At 37.3% G+C, this 21,264-nt stretch overlaps 1 protein-coding gene and 1 pseudogene across 1 annotated transcript; both read left to right on the plus strand.

Moving 5' to 3' along the window:
• The first annotated feature begins 3,207 nt into the window (after positions 1-3,207).
• LOC121414884 (beta-1,3-galactosyltransferase 1-like) lies at positions 3,208-4,296 on the plus strand. The gene has a single exon (XM_041607933.1). The coding sequence runs from the start codon at positions 3,208-3,210 to the stop codon at positions 4,294-4,296; it is 1,089 nt and encodes a 362-aa protein (XP_041463867.1).
• Positions 4,297-12,681: 8,385 nt separating this feature from the next.
• On the plus strand, positions 12,682-14,180 carry LOC121414768 (annotated as a pseudogene).
• Positions 14,181-21,264: the final 7,084 nt, after the last annotated feature.

Here is a 21,264-nt window from a genome sequence, read left to right on the forward strand (position 1 = left end):
AAATAAATACAATTAGGACGTTTCCAATCAAAAGTCTTCTCTCCAAAAGAGGTGGAAATGCTGTTACCGACAGTAGCAAAATGTTCGCTCATTTTATTTTAACATCGATTATTTTGGAGTCTATATTGTATACCGCGGCGACAAAATGCAATTCGTATAATTTCTTAGACTCATTTTCTCTGATCCTACGAGTAAAGCATCACGAGTTTTTACTACATTCCTTTAAAATTTCTTCGCATTCAGACGAATCAAATTTACGTTTCAGGAAGTCTTTCTTGTAAAGTTTTACAAGTTTTGGTGTTATCCAGGGATTAACCCGATTCTGTATACCCTAGTCCGTAATGCCGGGGAGCAACTACTATTTCGGCACAATTGGCCCAAAATGGTGTCGCCAGTGTTTCTGCTCACCTTCTGGAGACACGAAGCTTTTTTCAGAGTGGCTTTGCGTTATGATGCCAAGAGACATGTAAACAAAAGTTCAATTTATTTCGGAGGCAAGTTCTAACCAGTAAGCTGTTGGTGGAGAGTTGACTTATACAGTGCGTATCAAAAAAAAAAACGGGATAGTTTTGAAAAGTCTATAAAAAATGTTTTAAATTATTTTATCAATATTTTTGTGTTAAAGGACAAGTCTACCCCAACAAAAAAACTTGATTTGAATAAAAAGAGAAAAATTCAATAAGCATAACACTGAAAATTTCATCAAAATCGGATGTAAAATAAGAAAGTTATGGCATTTTAAAGTTTCGCTTCATTTAACAAAACAGTTATATGCACATCTCGGTCGGTATGCAAATGAGGAACTGATGACATCACTCACTCACTATTTCTTTTGTATTTTATTATATGAAATATATTTATTTTCTCGTCATTGTCATGTGAAATGAAGTTTCATTCCTCCCTGAATGCGTGGAATTCCACTATTTTAACATTTTGTGCTTTAGGCAAGGAGGTCCTAATCGCCAAATTCGTAAAAATTGAAATATTATATAATTTAAACAATAAAAAACAAAGGAAATAGTGAGTGAGTGACATCATCGACTCTTTCATTTGGATGTAACTGGCTCGTTTATATAACTATTTTGTTAAAAATAAGCGAAACTTTGAAATGTCATAACTTTCTTATTTTACATCCGATTTTGATGACATTTTCAGCATTGTGCTTGTCTGATTTTTCTCTATTGATTCAAATCAACATTTTTCTGAAGACAGTAAACCAGAAAAGGTTGAACATAGTTGAAGAGGCTTGAGTGCAGTGGCGTACCTAGGATTTTCCACGGGGGGGGGGCAAAACCGTCCGCCAAAAAAAAATGTCAAGCTAGCATCTTCTCCTTTGTCCAATAATCCAACTTCTCAAGCCTCTTTAATTCTTTAACCTTTTCTGTTTTACAGTCATTTTCAGAACTACACACATTTTCAAGAAATGTTACTCTAGGACCTACTCTCAATCTTCAAATTTCTCGCCTATCAATTTTACTTCTTCCGCTCTATCAATTTAGACTCCACTTGGTGTATACCATAAACCACATCCGCTACACACCACCATGCAAGCCCTCAAACATCATCTAATTATGTTGCTCGAGTAAGGCCCCAATTCCACAGAACGGAGACCGTTGAAAGACCACTGAAAGACTTAAAGATTGGTGAGGTGTTACAGCGTTCTTCAAGATCACTGAAATTTGTCATCTCTGTGGAAGGCTCAGAAAGACCCCTCAAAGAACTCTGAAAGACTGATGGATATTTCTTGTCTTGCTGATCTTAGAGTAGTCCTATAGAGATCTTTCAATGGTCTTTCAGAGATCTTTCCATGGACTTTGCCTGGTCTTTCAGTGATATTTGAATGATCTTTCAATGATCTCTCATGAGTTTTACAGTAATCTCCGCAAAAATATTGAGAGACTGCCGAAAGAACATTGAAAGACTATGAAGACCTTTGAAAGTTCATCGAAAGACCGCTGAAAGACCACTCAAAGACCATTTTCCTGTAAGACCGTTGTAAGACTTTTGAACCGTTTCAAAAAGTTTTGGAGCCCATGAAGACCACGAAGACCACTGAAAGATTGGTCAGGACTCGTGTAAGACCTCAAAGACCATTGTAGGTTCATTGAGTGACCTCTGAAAGATCAACCAAAATTCAGGGTCTTTCAAAGGTCTTTCAGCGGTCTTGATCTCTGTGGAATGGGGTCACTAATCTAAAAACATTTGAACTTAAATAATAGCGGTAACGTGTGTTACATAGAGAAATTTACATCCTTTGGAAAAAAAAATATATATATATAATCACAGCATGATAACGAAGAAACTTTATTTGCTCATATTTTTCAAATAACGATAACAGTATGCAATTTCGAGAAAGATAATGCAACTCAAAGACCGCGCAAGTATATAGCACATGGAATAGCCTGTGTGAGCCGAAAGTTAGTCATTTTCCAGACACACGTCAGTCCAACAGCCCTGGGCTTGCGTAACAGAAAATTTATAATTTTTCCGACAACTCAGACTCCGCAACTTTAATTACACTTACCGATTCTATAATGAAAACCTTGTCGACCCGTCCCCTTCTTTCTCTGATTTTCCCCCTTCTTTTGATTTTCTTTTCTTTTGATTTTGTTTTTCTTTAATTCTTTTTTTTCGTTCTTTCTTTCTTTCTTTCTTCCTTTCTTCCTTCCTTCCTTCCTTCCTTCTTTCTTTCTTTCTTTCTTTCTTCCTTTCTTCCTTCCTTCCTTCCTGTCTTTCTTTCTTTCTTTTTTTCATTCTTTCTTTCTTACTTTTTTTTTCTTTCTTTCTTCCTTCCTTCCTTCCTTCCGTCCTTTCTTTCTTTCTTTCTTTCTTTTTCTTTCTTTTTTTTTCTATCTTTCTATCTTCCCCCTTTATTTTCCACTCTCTTTTTTATCTTCCTCATTTTCCCTCTTTTTTCTTTCCTCTTTCCCTTCATTTTTGCCTCTCGCCCCTTTTCTTCATCTTTCCCTATGGCAGCGTAGATTTTTATACCGCCAGCCCGCTTTCCCGCCACCCCCCACCCTTTATAGACGGCTCTGGCTGGGGCATATTTGCATCGACCCACCGTTCAATTGACGCCAATCTCTGTCGTGTCTGTTGGTCTCCGGTTGATTACAGAAAACTCAGCAGAATTAAAAATCGACATCGAGGAAATCTTCTCTTCGGGTCTGCCAACAAGCTGCGATCCAGTGACATCATCTGGTAAAAATGCTGCCAAAAAGGAGAATATTATTTTACATCGTGTTTGTTTCTTCGGTGGCTACTTTTCTCTATTCATTCTCGAACACATTTTTGCACCTGGATAGTACACTCCAAACTCTTTCTAAAAAGAGAGATGAGACGGCCAATGCATTACAGCGTCATGTTACTACTACACAGAGCATACAATATCATACTGTGAATTCGAAAGTTAACTCTACCACGATCCAAAAGCCTCCGCCTGAAGAGCCACCTAGTTGGAGAAATAGATTTCATTGGGAGTCCAAATTAGACCAGCATGACTATCGCATCCTCATTAGCCCTCGAAATAAATGCAACCAATCGGAAAAGATAACTTTGCTAATCCTCGTCAAGACAAGAGTGAGTAGCGTAAAAGTTAGGAATATTATCAGAGAAACATACGGCCAGGGAATAGTGAAATATAATGTGTCTGCAACGATTCTATTTCTACTTGGAATAGAAAGTGAATATAATGTAACTGCACAGGTTGATCTCCAGAATGAGGCTGATCTACACGGAGATATTCTTCAAGAGGACTTCATAGATACCTACTACAATCTAACTATCAAACTTATTATGGGTTTCAAATGGGCATCGACATCCTGCAGTAATACTTACTTTGTAATGTCAACAGATGATGATTGTATCGTCGACGTTGTTAACCTTGCCAATGATCTCGAAGCAAACACATCTTCGACGTTTCTTTCGAAGTTTGCCCTGGCCGAGCGAGCTATCAACTGGAAAACACCGCGAGATCCTCGCAGTAAGTGGTACACTCCACGGGAATTGTTTTCGGGTGATACCTGGTTACCCTTTCCTCGTGGATACGGTTATGTTGTTTCTAGAAAGGTGGCTCACCTTCTTTACCAAGCCTCTCAGAAGATTGCTCCACCTGCACCCTGGGATGATGTCTACTGTGGTATACTCTTACATTCATTGGGGATAGAGATGGAAGATATCATAGTTTGGTTTAAGAACAAGCATGCATCATTGAATGTTCAGGGCCACTATGTGACTGGTTTAGATGAAAATGCAGTGGACACATGGAGAGCAGTTGAAAATAGGTACCAAAAGTAAACTTGCAGCGAAATTTTATATAAAATGAAAATAAACAGAAGTATAGAGACGATAGTAGGATTCCTTGAGAATGTTTTGCTGGAAAAGACTAAAATCTACATTTTTGTTGAGTTTCCACAGCCATTTCAGCACAAATTTACCAAAATCGGCATTAAGGGCCTACATGATACATGAATATCATACAGTGGGTGATAATTGTTACACTTCGTCATTCCGAAAATTTGTTATTCCGAAGATTCGTTATTCCGAAGGTTCGTAATTCCGAAACGCGTAAATTACATATACCTCGATGTTCGTTCATCCGAAAACGAAAGAGGGTTCGTTAATCCGAACATTTGTGGCGTTATTCCAAAGGCTCATTAGTCTGCAGGTTCGTCAGTCCGAAAACGAAATAAGGTTTGTTATCCCGAAGGTTCATTATTCCGAAAACGAAAGAAGGATCGTTGTTCCGAAGGTTCGTTAATCCGAAAACGAAATAAGGTTCGTTGTTCCGAAGGTTCGATAATCTGAAAACGAAATAAGGTTCGTTATTCTGAAAACAAAACAAGGTTCTTTATTTCGAAGGTTCGTTCATCCGAAAAATGAAATAATCGATGGCGAATGGCCGGGAAAACCGGAAGGGTAAGCGTGGTGGAGGGGGGAGATAAAAATCCGTTTCTGCAATTGTTACGAGGATGGGGAAGCAAATAAAAGAAGGGCGGTGGAGCAAATAAGAGAACAGAAGGGCAAAGCCTTTTTTGAAGTGATTTCTGATAATGATAAGATATATCTTTAGGCTTTATTTTTCCCGAGAGTGTGTAACGAGCAAGCAGTTTGGAAAAAAAAATCAAAGCTGATGTTGTAAAACCCGTTTCTTGGTCAATTACTGTTAAAAGGGCATCCTTGTTGCGAGCATGAATCTCAAGCTCAAAGTTTTGGACATCAATAAGAAATGTAAATAAAACATTCTGAGCAGTTTTCCCAATTGATAAAAAGATGTGCATCTAACTGAAGAATTATCACGAGTGCGAAGTGCGAGCTGAAATATACTGATCAGAAAAGGAACCTGTTAAGGACAAAACTTTAGTGACTCATGAAAAGGATACATTAAATAATGCGAGTGCGAATCGCGAGCTAAAAAGATTAGAGCCTGAACTGGACATTCTAAGCCTTTTTATAACCATAAACGTTGAATACCTTATTAAACAATAAATGAAAACAATAAAAAAAAAATGGATTTTCTATTTCCCATTCTGGAAAAATAGTATTTCGGGTTTTTTTGGTAGGGGGTGCAAGCACTCACATTAGATGACTACGGTGAGATATGTATAATGTTAATTGATTCCTAAAATATAGTCCTTAAAATGTCCCTTTTTGGGGTCAATATATACAAAAATTTTACCTCGCGCTTCCCGCTCGTATTGTTTGTTTTGCGAGACAGGTACGTATCATGATAATAAAAATTTGCTTATAATGCCCCTTTTTAGGTCTGAATATCAAAAATTTTCAGCTCGCGCTTCGCGCTCACATTATCCAATCAGTGAGATACATATCCGTTTAATGGCATTGTCCTTAAAATGTCTCTATTAGGTCAGTATACCCATGGACCTACTTCGTAATAGGTCCATGGTATACCTGGCAATTGAGCGCGCTTTGAGCATGGACCTATTACGTAATTTAGTAATAGGTCCACGCTTTGAGTGACTCAAAGTTTTTGCTGGTGCCTCACTGGTTGTATGAAAAAATATTAAAAATGAACACTGTTTTAATATGTACCCCGGTGGGGGGGGGGGGGCACTTACATTGACGAGTGGATACCATGCGCGACAACAAAAAAAAAACACGTAAAAAGGATGTCTTTTTCAAGATAGCTAGGGCACGTTACGTACGTAACGTAATAAGGGTGTCAAAACACAAAACATGTTTAGAGTCCGTGTGGAACTTCTGGAAGGTGGGCCGTACTAAACCAAAATAATGGTGTCTGAAGGTAAAACCGACGACCGACGGACGCGTGACGTACCAATAAAATATCTTTGTACTTGTTAAACGACAAGTCCACCCCAACAAAAACTTGATTTGAACAAAAAGAGAAAAATTCAACAAGCATAACATTGAAAATTTCATCAAAATCAGATGTAAAATAAGAAAGTTATGACATTTTAAAGTTTCGCTTAATTTTACAAAAACAGTTATATGAACGAGCCAGCTACATCCAAATGAGAGAGTCGATGATGTCATTCACTCACTATTTCTTTTGTTTTTTTATTGTTTGAAATATGAAATATTTTGATTTTCTCGTCATTGCCATGTGAAATGAAGTTTCATTCCTCCCTGAACACGTGGAATTCCATTATTTTAACATTTTGTGCTTCAGGCAAGGAGGTCCCAATCGTCAAATTCGTAAAAATTGAAATATTGTATAATTCAAACAATAAAAAACAAAAGAAATAGTGAGTGAGTGACATCATCAACTCTCTCATTTGGATGTAACTGGCTCGTTCATATAACTATTTTGTTTAAAAATAAGCGAAACTTTGAAATGTCATAACTTTCTTACTTTACATCAGATTTTGATGAAATCTTCAGCATTGTGCTTGTCTGGTTTTTCTTTATTGATTCAAATCAACATTTTTCTGAGGTGGACTTGACCTTTAAGGGGTTCATTTCAGGGAATACTTGCTAAGAGTATCGTTTTGTTTCCAATACTTGTTAAGGGGTGCATTTTCAGAATATGGAAAATACATCGCTGTACTTGTTTAGGGGCTCAGTTCTGGGAATACTTGCCAATAGAATTTGTTTCCAACATTTGTTAAGGGCATAGGCGGCGGAAGCGGGGGGGGGGGGGGGACGGGGGGAACGTTCGATCCCCCCTAAATTTTGTTTTGATAACCTTTTTTTTTTTTTTTGCTTGTTAACTTTTTTCCTGCGTCCCCCCCCCTAAATTAACGTGGACCTCCCCTGAAACGTGTGTTGTCCCCCCCCCCCGTAAAGTTTAAGTTGATGACCTTTTTTTTTTTTTTTTTGCTTTCAAAAAACTTTTGGTTAGCAACTCATGAAATTTAGGTTCAAAACCTTTTTTGGGGGTGCTTGTCATTTTTTTTACCTTTGTCCATCCCAAAATTTCAGGTGGACACCCCCTAAATTTTCTGGCTTCCGCCGCCAATGGTTAAGGGTAGGGTTTCACACGCCAATACTTGTTAAGGGGTGAATTTTCAGAAAATAGAAAATACGTGCATGTGTAGGTGCTTTTCAAGACCCCGTGGTCGCGCATGGTATCCACTCGTAAATGGAAGTCCCCCCCCGGGACTATGCGTTGTGTAGCTTTCTTTTATACTTAACGTAGTGCAACGTTCGGCTTTAATTTGGTATGGAACACGGGTATAATTTCTATATAATTTCTTGTTCATTTATTGGGTAACACTTTCTTTCCCAAAGTCAAAATGTTTTTATGAGATTCCTTTTACTTTTAGTCATATGAAATATATTCTTTAAAAAAAGAAGTATTTATGTTTCTTTGTCGTGTTTCATAAGTTCAAATGTTGAGTGACATAATCCTGATTAAAAAAAAGTTCGTGAAAGTGCCATTTGGAGATGCTCAAATTCCAATTTTGATTTACAAGACCATTTTCGCAAGCTGAATAGAAATGAAATCAAACTAGTCTGTATAGGTATACCCAAGAGAAATAACTTATAAAACATTATATGTCGACATGGCAAGATATGAAGTGTCCAAGGCTCGGCGAGTGTCCAAATATATCGCCAAGTTGACATATAACTTTTTATAAGTCAACTTGGCAAGATAACGTATCTCGCCATGTCGACATATAACCTTTTATAAATCGCATTGGCGAGATAACGTATCTAGCCGCCATATCAATAGGCGCTAAAGCGTTCAAGAAATAAATCCTACCGTGTACCCATTCACCTCGCCTGGGTCGAGTGCAGCACAATGTGGACAAATTTCTTGCAGAAGGAAATTACGCCATGGCTGGGATTCGAATCCACGACCCTCTGTTTATAGTCCGGAGACTAATCCACTGGGCCACAACGCTCCATGCACGCATGTACGCTCCTCTCCCTTTCTATTCATGCTTCTCTTCCTCTCTCATTCCCCTTTCTTTTTTTACCCCCTCTCCTTTGCCATTCCTTGTCCTTATATTTCTCTACTTTCTCTCCTCCCTTCTACAGTTCCTTTTTTTTCAAAAGGTTTATAAAGGGGTACCACCCCCAATTTACACCAGTCCGCGTATTTTGAAGCATGTTTTTAATAAATGAGTCACACTCATGTGCTGCGGTTAACACAACCATGACCATGAACCTATTGTGATGACTTATCATCACGCATCAACATACTTCAATCTAACATGTCCCTTATATTAGCTTGACAGTGTAATGACGACAGTTAACATAACCATGTTCAATATAGTGGAGATTGTAGCAACGAAAACAAACTCCCGATGTAAACGGGCATAGTGTTGTAAGAAGCTCGTCGCAATTAGAGGTGGTCATTTCACCCAAGGATAATTTTTATTACAATGAATGGTGACGACAATAGAGTCCAAGAATAAACCTATGGCATATCTGTATCTAAGACCAATGCTGATACAACACCTCTAACATTCAAGGCATACTTTCAAAAGATTGCTCTATGTTATCTGAATTTTCGCTTTAGTTTTATTCATTTCCGTCAACAAAATTCAAACAAGTTACAAAACCAAATGTTTACACATTTTCAATCAAACATAAAAGTACAATTATAAAGATAATATTCGGTGATTAAATAAATGACGTAATTCTAAGCGTAGCAATTTAACCTAACTTGAACAATTCAAGGTCAAGAAAAAAAGTAACAAAGCGGAGAAGGCTTGCCTAAAACAATGCTTATAAAAGAAGCAAGCCCATGCAGACGCCAGAAAATAGAAATTGCCCAAGGGAGAGGAGGTATAACCCGTCACAAAAGGGATGGTCCGAGCTGAAAATATTTATATCTTAATACATAGAGTAGAATTCACTGAGCAAAATGCCGAAAATTTCATCAAAATCGGATAACAAATAACAAATTTATTGAATTTTAAAGTTTAGCAATATTTTGTGAAAACAATCGTCATGAATATTCATTAGGTGCACGGGCTGATGATGTCACATCTCCACTTGTTCTTTTGTATTTTATTATATGAAATTAGGTTTATTCAATTTTTTTCCTCCAAGAACTAGAAATATTGGATTGGCAACTGATTTAGTGCATTAGATATTTGTTGCTGCAACTTATTTCATTATAAGGGAGACATATTATTCACACAAGTATGAAATAATGTAAAAATTATGATTTTATGTAATAACATAAGAAAACAGAAAGTGGAGATGTGACATCATCAGCTCACCTAATGAATATTCATGACGACTGTTTTCACAAAATATTGCTAAACTTTAAACTTCAATAACTTTATTATTTGATTTTGATGAAATTTTCGGCATTTTGCTCAGTGAATTCTACTCTATGTATTAAGATATAAATATTTTCAGCCCGGACCATCCCTTTAAGGATGTGACGGGTTATACCTCCTCACACTTTGGCAATTTCTATTTTCTGACGTCACGAACCACACCCACTTTTCACATAAGCCTGAAACTTTAGAAAATTACTTTTACAGCACAAATTTACATTTTTAGGCAAATATCCAATTAGACAAATTTGATATTTTACATCATCCTAACTTCACTACATTTTGTTCTCTCATTCATCTTCCAGACTGATTTCCCCCCTCTTTGTTCTCAACTTCATGGTTCAGTCTTCCTTGTATTTAGAATGACACAATGTTATTTATATATACGATACACGATAAGTGTCAATTGCCTGGCCTAGAACATGGTACGTGGCCCCGATTTAAACCCACATGGAACAAGTTCTGATAATTCCTTTGAAGTACAGGAGAGCCCTCCTAACTTATACTTTCCATCCGTACATGGGAGGCAGGTTGCAGGGGAGTCATTTGATTCTGATAAGTTGCCCTCCAGATAAAGCTCAATCGGAGGAAGAGCACCTTTGATAATCATGCTCTTTTGCTGACTTTTCAGTTGGGGATAGGCTTATGATCTTTGAAGCATCTATGCTAAGTTGTAATTTTAGAAAGACCGTATTTTGTTATATAAGTTGAAATAAAAAATTATAAAAAAAATATTATTACACCTTTATGATCTAGTCCACTTCTTCTGCATCGTACTCTATAGATTAAGATCTTATTCGAGCAGCAAGTTTAGAGTGGAAAACTTTCCCTCGCCAATTTTTGACACAATGTGGTATCACAACCTGACAGGGAATTATTTGTGCAAAGCTACCTTTTTTTCTACAAACTTCAATGCCATACCTTTAATATCAATTACTTTTCCATCAGTATGCAAAGGACTTGTAAGCCCAAAATGAAAACGCTGTGAGAACAGAAATGTTAGTGCCGTCAGAGAAAAATTATATGCTTCTACATCTTCAGAAGATAGCTGATAGTACATGGAACAGGACATCTGGGCCTTCCCGTACTTGTTCATGATACAGTGGTTGTTCCCAATGGGTTAAATAAACGTACTTGTCGATACAAGTTAGCGTAACCCTGTTCTAACTTTCAAGGATTAATGCGGTTGCTGGTCGGCCGTCGAATCATATATTTCAAGTGTGAATCGAAGTAACACAGCTCTGGCATAGGCATGTAAATTGAGATGGTTGGCGAGGGGGAAATTCTGGTCGAAGAAGTATGGTACAGAGGGTAGTAATATAACAGGACATGGTGCAAAGTGTTAAATTGGTGTAGATTATTTGGAAGTGGTTTGATACCAAATGATGTATTAAAAGTTTGGTTTAAAGTCCTCTTAAACTCGTGCGATCATCAAGCTTTCACGCGTGTAAATTAAAAGGTCACCTTTACATGTGCTTCATTTTTTTTCTTACCTTTAAATATGCATTCCACTTTCCATAAGCTTTAATTTGTTACCAAATGTGATATGTTTATTTTCAAGGGAAAAGGGAAGGAAAGGGGTAAAGAAAACGAAGAAAAAACTTTGCTAAATTTTATGCAAATAAGCTACCGGAGCATTGCCCCAGACCCCACGCGGTAGGAGCTCTTCATTTATAACCTCCATATGGCTCTATAACGCCCCCCCCCGTTCAATCACTGGCATACAGGCGGGGTGGTCTTGGTTCCACACCCAAGGGGAAATAAAAGAAATTATAGGAGACAACGTATAATGAAATGAATGGAAACAATGAAATATGTTATTTGCTAAATATAATGGAAAAATCTTTCACATAATTAGAATTTAATTTCAATAGGCAATTTCTTTTTTCCAGCTCGCTTTGCACGTTGGCGACTTTTTACAAATTATTCCCACATCGCTTTGTTTTGCCCCCTCAAAATATTTGGTTCATTACGCAACTGGGTTGAGTGAATGTGTTGTGTAAAAGCTATATTCTGCATATGCCCGCGATTTGATTAAAATAGCGGCAATCTGCGAGGTTTAAATGGCTCTGATATCAAGAATTTCCGGGGGCTCCGCCCCGGACCCCAACCGCACAGCACTAAATATGGAAGGGTTGGGCCATTCATGGCTCCAAAAAAAATCTACAAACAAGAACCCCCAAAAAAGGAGGAAAGAAAAGTGTAGATATGATTTTATTTACTGAATATGTCAAAAAATAGCTAAGAAAATGTGATTTTTTTCTCGCTCACTTCGCTCGCTCGGGACTTACATAAATCAGCTTCTTAGCACATGTGCTATACTGCGCCCTCGTCTTTTTTTATTTTAACTCTTCACGCTACTGCCGCAAAGAATCCTGTTCACAGTGGCGTACAGACCACAAAAAGGGGAATCTAAATTTGAAGATGAAATATGTTATTCTCTGGATATCATGTCAAAATCTATCACAAAATTTGATTGTTGTTTTAAAAAGGTCCAAATTTTTACTCGCACGCTTCGCTCGCTTGCAACTTTTTTTTTAAATACAAATTTTGCCCGATACCTAATATCTTGCCTTCTCAAATAGTCGCCTCCGATTACACCATTACCCGACCATTACGCCTGTGACCGGGAAATTTTTTGGCTCTTGCCCCCCCCCCCCCCCCTCTCTCCCGGCCACCGACCGCTGACTAATGCATATATATTGGTCTCCGGTTGATTACAGAGAACTCAGCAGAGTTAACGATCGACATTGAGGTAATCTTCTCTTCGAGTCTGCCAACAACGCTGCGAGTGTGCATCATCTAGTTAAAATGCTGCCCAAAAGGAGAACATTATTTTACATCGTGTTTGTTTCTTCGGTGGCTACTTTGTTCTATTCATTCTGGAAAACATTTTTGCATCTGGATAGAACACTCCAAATTCCTTCTAAAAAGAGAGATGAGACGGTCAATGCAGTACAGCGCCATGTTACTACTACACAGAGCATGCGATATCATAAAGTGAAAGTTAACTCTACCACGATCCAAAAGCCTCCGCCTAAAGAGCCACCTAGTTGGAGGAATAAATTTCATTGGGAGTCCAAATTAGACCAGCATGACTATCGCATCCTCATTAGCCCTCGGAATAAATGTAACCAATCGGAAAAGATAACTTTGCTTATCCTCGTCAAGACAAGAGTGAGTAACATAAAAGAAAGGAATATAATCAGAGAAACGTATGGTCAGGGAATAGTGAAGTATAATGTGTCTGCAACGATTCTATTTCTACTTGGAAGAGATAGTAAATATAATTCAACTGCACAGGTTGATCTCCAGAATGAGGCTGATCTACACGGAGATATTCTTCAAGAGGACTTCATAGATACCTACTACAATCTAACTATCAAAACCATTATGGGTTTCAAATGGGCATCGATGTCCTGTAGCAATACTTACTTTGTAATGTCAACAGATGATGATTGTATCGTCGACGTCGTTAACCTTGCCTTTCGAAGTTCGCCCTGGCCGAGCGAGCAATCAACTGGGTTCCGCACCGCGATCCTCGTGATAGGTGGTACACGCCACTGGAATTGTTTTCTGGTGATACCTGGTTGCCCTTTCCTCGTGGATACGGTTATGTTGTTTCCAGAGAGGTGGCTCATCTTCTTTACCAAGCATCTCAGAAGATTGCACCACCTGCACCCTGGGATGATGTCTACTGTGGTATACTCTTACATTCATTGGGGATAGAGATGCAAGATATCATAGTTTGGTTTAAGAACAAGCATGCATCATTGAATGTTCAGGGCCACTATGTGACTGGTTTAGATGAAAATGCAGTGGACACATGGAGAGCAGTTGAAAATAGGTACCAAAAGTAAACTTGCAGCGAAATTTTATGTAAAATGAAAAAAAAAATATTGAGACGATAGTAGGGTTCCGTTCCTTGAGAGTGTTTTGCTGGAAAAGCCTAAATTTAGATTTTTATTGAGTTTCCACAGCCATTTCAGTACAAATTGTACGAAAATCGGCTTATATAAATATCATACAGTGGGGACTGGGGATAACACAAGTAAAATTGCTTATACGGCTTATTCCCTTAAAACACGTAACAGTTAAACATTTCAATGTGACGAGAATCTGTATGTACCAAAGGTTAGGACAAGCTTGGGAAAGGAGTGTTTATCTTATGTAGGCACAACTTCTTGAAATGAGCTACCAACCAAAATCAGAAAGAAGCCATCAAGATCAAGTTTTCGTAAAGCTATTGTCGAACGTCTGTTGGAAAAATGAATTTTGATACCATCTATATGATAGTTTTGTTATCATCTAGATATCTTTCATATGTAAATACTGTTAACTAATTTTGTTAAATTGTTATGTAGTCATTGCTAGAGTGTATTAGTAGACTCACGATTTTCATTCTTAAAAACATATTTCTATCTATCTAGACTAGAAGGGGCCAGACTTGACTAGCATTCATGCTATTTTCTGGTTCCTATTATCCTTGCTTTTCTATGTAAACTTGTAAATTGGTATTATCATTGCATTGGATAATAACTTTAAAAAATCATTCATTCAAACTTAATTGTCACCATTGTCATCTTCGTTTTCAGTATAATCGGTACTGATACTGCTATTACAATCATTGTTGATGGTATGGTCTGTTACGATTTTCCATTGATTAACCAAACACACATTACCCCCCCTCCCCACAAAAAAATGAACTGCTGTTCCGACTTTAAAAGGATTATAGGAGCTATTATTTGAAAGGGTGCATTTTCCGTTGGTAGGTTAAATACTTTCTCAAAATTATTTAGATTTGTCATTGTTAACAGACTGTGTTGAATCTATAACGCCTCAGCAGGGGGTGCTGATATAAATTTGACAAGCAAAACAAAAACAAAAACAAAACAAAAAAATCAACATACATTGTAATAGTCAGAAGGTGACATTTCACCATTTTCCTTTCCTTTTTTCCTTCTCCTTTTTATAGGTCATGAATATCAGCTATGAACTATTACAATTAAAGGAGAGTATGAATTAAAGAGTGTTATAAAAGCAGGAGAGAAATTACAATGATTGTCACTTTTCAAGGTTGATCATGCATGAGTATACATATTTCATCTACATTTATCCCAAATAATATCATCCTCTTCTATCATGCAGTAAAAACACTTTATTTATTTAATGCAATGTTGTTTCCTACAGGTATAACGTATAATGAACCTTACAGTAATCGTTCAAGCGTTGAAAAAAAACATGCTTAATTCAATAAAATTCAATATTAAAATTAGACTTGTTATTCAAGATTTTAAACTGTATAACTGATAGGTTCATATAGTAAACAGCCCTGTATAATAATTGAACACGTGACCGTTTTTACTATTGTGTAGCTTTCTTTTATAGTTAACGTAGTGCAACGATCGGCTTTATCATTTTGGATATAGAACGTAGGTAATGTCTACATAATTTCTTGATCATTTATTGGGTAACACTTTCTTTCCTCAAAGTCAAAATGTTTATGAGATTCCTTTTACTGTTAGTGACATGAAATATATTCTTAAAAATAAGTATTCTGTTTCTTTGTCGTGTTTCATAAGTTCAAATGTTGTGTGACATGATATTGAAATTCAAATGATTATTCCTGATGAAAATAAGCTTCGAGTAAGCGCCATTGAGAGATGCTCAAATTCCAACTTTGATTTTCAAGACCATATTTGCAAGAATGAAATAAAACTTGTCGATAGGCACTATCCAAGCGAAATACAAAATATAGCCTTTGTACACAGGCGGCTGACATGTATAATTAACTAATGAATAGGGCAGCATTAACGTTGCCCTACATGATACCCCCAATACATTCCACCGCTATACCTCTCACCTCCCTCGCTCCTGCCCCCTCCCCTATCTCAAAGTCCTGGATCTGCCACTGTCAGCCATGCAGGTATTTTAAAAATATTTGCACTTCTTATGTCAAACATTATTTTACATGTACATGTATAAATGAGCTATAATAACATTTCGCATTACGCCGCCCCCCTCCCCCCTCATTCAAATATCTGTTGACCGGATTCGTCTTGGTTACAGCAATTGACAGAGAAAACGGATTGAATTTAACCAGTAGAGTGAAACATTCTTGTGACAACATTGACAAATATTTTTTATACAGTTTGATTAACGGGAGTGGTTGAAGTAGTGTTTCCACAGCTCAAAAATAAATTTCCCGAAACTGAATCCCAAATTTCCTGAAATTCATAGATATTTCCTGGAATTTTCAAATTTGATTTTAAACGAAAATCGGGCAATAATACAGCGAGCCTAAATTCGGCCTAGGTGGCCAAAATCAAGGATTTTAGCATTTTTTTTGTTCACGCCCTCTTTAAAAAAAGAACAAAATGACAAATGCGAGCGCGGAGCGCGAGCGGAAAATTTTGAGCTACGTATGGCTGTAAAACATTAAAATGTAACCTGAATATCATGAATATTGATAGTTTCTACGTTTAATTGTTGTTTAATTGTAATTTTCGGATTTCCCGAAACTTCCTGGAATATTTTCATTTCCCTAACCTTTCCTGGAAAAAGTCAAAATTTCCTGAAATTTCCCGAATTTCGGGAAGAGTGGAAACACTTTACTCTTGATGAAGCACGCAGTCCTGCTGGTGTGCTTGCGTAAATTTCATGTACATGTATCGATAGTCACTCTCTCTCTCTCTCTCTTTGGAATTTTGTTCCTTTGTTCATATAAAAAAAAATTGTCGTTGTTCATTTTGCTTAAGGCAACCAATAAACCAATTTACCCCCTTCATTTTCCACAGACGTTTGATGAATTAACTGATATGAAAATCATATTGATTTCAACAAAATATGAATATTCCTAATATTTGACATAAAAAGTATATTTGTTTAATATGATGGTATTTTTTTCATATCCTTGCCCTTGAACTTACAGTGAAAATAAAGTTTAATTTGCTGGTAATTTTTACGGAATTAATATATGAGTTTAAATATGGTACAATCTGTATTTTCAGATACATTCTTCTCCTTCTTCTTCTTCTTCTCCTTCTCCCTCTTCTTCCGAGTCTTCTTCTCCTCCTCCTCCTTATCTTCATTCGTCTTGTTCTCTTCTTCTCCTTCTTGTTCTTCTTCCACTCGGCTTCCCATTTTTCCTTCGTTTCTTTCCGTATATCGTTTTCTTTCCTCTCTTTTCTTCTTTTCTTTTTTTTTAATTCTTTTTTCTCCTTCTTCCGTTTCCTTTTCCTCCGCTTCTTTTCTTTTCTGTTTTTTTTCTTCCACTTCTCTTTTGTTTTCTTTTACTTCTCCCACTTCCCCTTCTTCTCGTTTCCTCCTTTCTTTCCCACACAGCTATTCAGGCAGAAACGCAATCTGATGTTGAAAATACATGTTTGCACAAAAATGCACATTTTGACATGAAGGTGTCCTTATTTCCCCCATAAGCAAACAAATACAAATAAATCCGCTCAGTTGGCCCATATGGGCCCCACACGGGGCCTACGGTACAAAAAAAAGATACGGGACACATAATGGGCCAAGTAGGGCCCAGATGACTCCCACATGGGCCCATATTGTCATGATTGTGCGCGTGCGCAGATGAACCCACATTTAGCCCATAAGGGCCCAAGATAATTTGCTATCTGGGTATGTATACATTGACTTCCGGTGCACTGGCGATTTGAAACACCGGTATAAAGCGCCACATAAATGTTGTTATTATTATTATTATCATTATTATTGTATATTGTATATTTTTACACTAAGGGGTTTCCCTTGATAAGCGTCTTTGGCTTTTTCTTTTCCTTTTTCCTCCATATTGCAGGTTACAAATATTTTGCTTCTTGGTTGTTGTTTGTATTTTTCTAGCTTTGGATACTGTTTTTTTTTGTATTTTGTCATTTTCAATTAGCTCTTATTTCTGTTTTATCACGTTGTTATATTGTACAATGTGAATTTGGAAATGAATTGAATTAAATCATTATCATCATTATTATTGTTATTATTATTATTATTATGATTATTATTATTGTTAACATTATTGTTTCATTATCATTAAGATATCTCATTAAAAGATCTAGCAAGTGCTCAGCATGGATACCGCTTCATAATTATTTATTCATAGGATATTCCTGAAACACAATCATGAAAGTGGTTTCGACTAAATTTAAGCGCAAAACAAAAAGCTATTAATACCTTGGTCACATTTGTTCTACGGCTGCCGTACGGCGAGTCGAAAACAGCCGTTTTAATTTTTTTGTACCAGCTATATACATGATATATCGGTGGTTTGAATAAAAATGAATAAAACGACTGTTTTCGACTCGCCGTACGGCCGCCGTAGAGCAAATGTGACCAAGGTATTAACGACACGAAATGGAAATAATTAAGCATTTTTCCATTATGGCGATCGATTGCCTTTATTTCCAGTGATTAGTACTACTATAGTGCCCTGTGGCGCATCCATTTTTGTCGGTCTCTTTCAAAGCACAACATGGCCTCTTTTCAATTCGTCCATTCATTGATCATGTTTTCAACCATGTTGTTTTCGGTCTACCCCTTGTTCGTTTTCCTTCTGGTTTCCATGTTAGACTATTAGAACAGTGTAACAATGATGGTTATCTTGCTTTCTCAGGAAATGACCTATCCAATTCCAACGTCTTCTTTGGACTTTTGTTAAGTTTTTTTTGCAGGTGTTTCTGCATTTATTGAAAATTCAATATATCAAACACAGTAATCATAATTTTTATTTATTTTTTATTTATTTATTTACCACTTGTGGGATGGAACACCCTATCAGCACATGCTGTTTTTCGTAGGGGTCCATAAAATGAATATAAAGAAATACAAAAATAAATGAAATAATTACAAATTGTGACGATTACATAATAGAAGAATAATTTACATAGATATACATGTAAGCAATAATAAATGCAGTGGCCAGCTATCATAAGCAAAATGCTTGAGGGAATAGCAGCCAGTTGAGTTTGATCATTGAGCTCATCTATGCCAACAATGTTTGGCCAGAATATATGAAGTGCTCTTTTTTAAGCATTGGTTCTGAAATGGATCTAGCTTTTGTTGATCTTCCACGTTTCACAACCATGTACAAAGCAGTACAGGGGCCCTTTGCAGAAAGAGTTGCAATCAATTGCAACTAAAATAAATCATTCGCAACTTGATTTTCAACCAATCAACAGCGAGCATTTGGGACTTGCGATTGATTTTTTTGACTTGCGTTGAAACGCAACTCTTCCTGCAACGGACCCCAGGGGCCCGTTGCAGAAAGAGTTGCAATCAATCGCAACTCTAAAAATCATGCGCAATTTGATTTTCGACCAATCAACAACGCGCATTTGGGACTCGCGCATGATTTTTAGAGTTACGATTGATTGCAACTCTTTCTGCAACGGGCCCCTGGTCTGACAAATGATATATTACCTAAATTTATTGGGGGAAAAAAACACACAAAAATAACAAATGCAGCTTGGAATGGTGATCATGTGGCAGAATTAATAGGCGTACGCCACACCATTTTCCGCGGGAAGGATCTTAAAAAAACATTGGACCCACAGGGTGCAGAATTGCACCCTTGTTTAGGGTAAAAACTTTGTACCCCCAAAATGGGGTTCACCAGGTGTTGCATAGGAATGTAGGTGGAAAGTTGTACTCTAAATTCTTAGTGTGTACGTAGAATAAGGAACAAAAACTAATTTCCAAAGTGTGAAAGTGATAGAGTCTATAATTGAGTAATGAAATTGATATCTGCTTAGGCATTTCCTTACCACGTACAATTAAAACTTAAATCCAAAATCTTTCTGGAGCTCCGCCCCCTGGATCCCCGGCAGGTGCACTGACCTTGCACCCTTCCAGGATATAGATGGGCCCCTGGACCCCATCCGAATTAAAGATACAAACCACTTCTTTAAAAAGTTACAATGTGTATTAAAGAAATACGGCAAATTTAAAGACTGCATAGAATATTAGCCTTTCAAAGAGTGACTAATATGACTTCTTTGCGCCCACCACCCTGCCAGGGATCCAAAGGCCACCGCACACGATTTTCAGTCGCACGACTTGCCGACTTGGATCCGAAATAAAATAGCGCTCATATTTCGTCCACGCCAGCACTGATGATTTATTTCAGACGCTAATATTTCGGATCCATGCAGGTCGGTCAGTTGTGCGACGAAAAATCGTGTATTGCGCCACTGACAGGGCGCCTTGGCGAGTTTGTACAAGTCGCCATCTCACCTTCGCGTCTTAGACAAAGGCGCCGTGGCGATTTTTTACAAGTGATCTTCTTACCTTTTCGTCTTAGACATGGCGCCTTGGCGAGTTTTTACAAGTCACCTTCTCGTCTTAAACAAGGCGCCTCGGCGAGTTTGTACAAGTGGCCATCTCGCCTTCTCGTATTAGACAAGGCGCCTTGGCGACTTTGTACAAGTCGCCATCTCGCCTTCTCGTATTAGACAAGGCGCCTCGGCGACTTTGTACAAGTCGCCTTCTCGATCGCCTTCTCGTATTATACAAGGCGCCTCGGCGATTTTGTACAAGTTGCCATCTCGCCATCTCGTCTCAGACAAGGCGCCTTGGCGAGCCGCCTTCCGTGCTTTTTGGCTAAAACAAGGCGCCTTGGCGAGTTATACAAATTAATTGCCCTGTAGGTGGCACTTTTAAGCTTCCGTAGAAACTGGATAATGATTTAAATAGAGAACAAGCTGCTTATCTGAATAAATATGCGCGCGTGTGTTTTAGAATTAGACCTAGAATCTTGACATTCTGAATTCTTTTTTATCATGAAAATCAATAAAGCCAGCGCGAAGCGCGATCTTAAAATAATTGATATTCCTTCCTCTTCCTTAGTGCGAGATGAAACTTGTCGATATTCCATTCTGAAAAAAAGGCAATTTAATCATTGAATTAATATATTATTAATCAATTTAATAAGCCTATGCAGAGCGCGAAATCTGTTATTATGACCTGAAAAAGCATTTCTGTAATTATGAATAGGTCAATAGGATACATGATTTGATACATCTTTAACAATAATGCGAGCGCAAATCTTGAGCCGAAATTTTTGATAAACTGTCATGAAATAGGGATTTTAAGTTTGTTAAAGAATGAATAAATACATAACCCACCAATTAAAATGTGAGAACTTTATAGAATACACGAAATAATAGGTACCTGACAAATCAAATTTTCCGAGCGAGCAGCTCGAGCAGAAAATATTAAAATTCAAACCATAAAACTGACATTTTTCAAAGCATGAAAATCAATTTAAAATCAAGCAAAATAAGGAAAGTTCGATTTCTGAGCTTAAATAAGTTTTTGTATATTGACTTAAAAATATGATATTTTAAGCTCCATATTGATTAAGGTATGTAAATCACCTAAATGGCAATGTAAGCGCGAAGCGCGAGCGAAAAATTTACATAGTGACATGTTTTTCCCCCAAGTCTACCCCTCATCTGATTTTTTCACTCGTCTCTTACTCCTTTTATTTTTCCTCTCTTTTTTCTCCTCTCTTTTCCCTTTTTTTTCTTTCTCC

This window comes from Lytechinus variegatus, chromosome 5 (assembly GCF_018143015.1).
Source record: "Lytechinus variegatus isolate NC3 chromosome 5, Lvar_3.0, whole genome shotgun sequence".
Taxonomy (NCBI): domain Eukaryota; kingdom Metazoa; phylum Echinodermata; class Echinoidea; order Temnopleuroida; family Toxopneustidae; genus Lytechinus; species Lytechinus variegatus.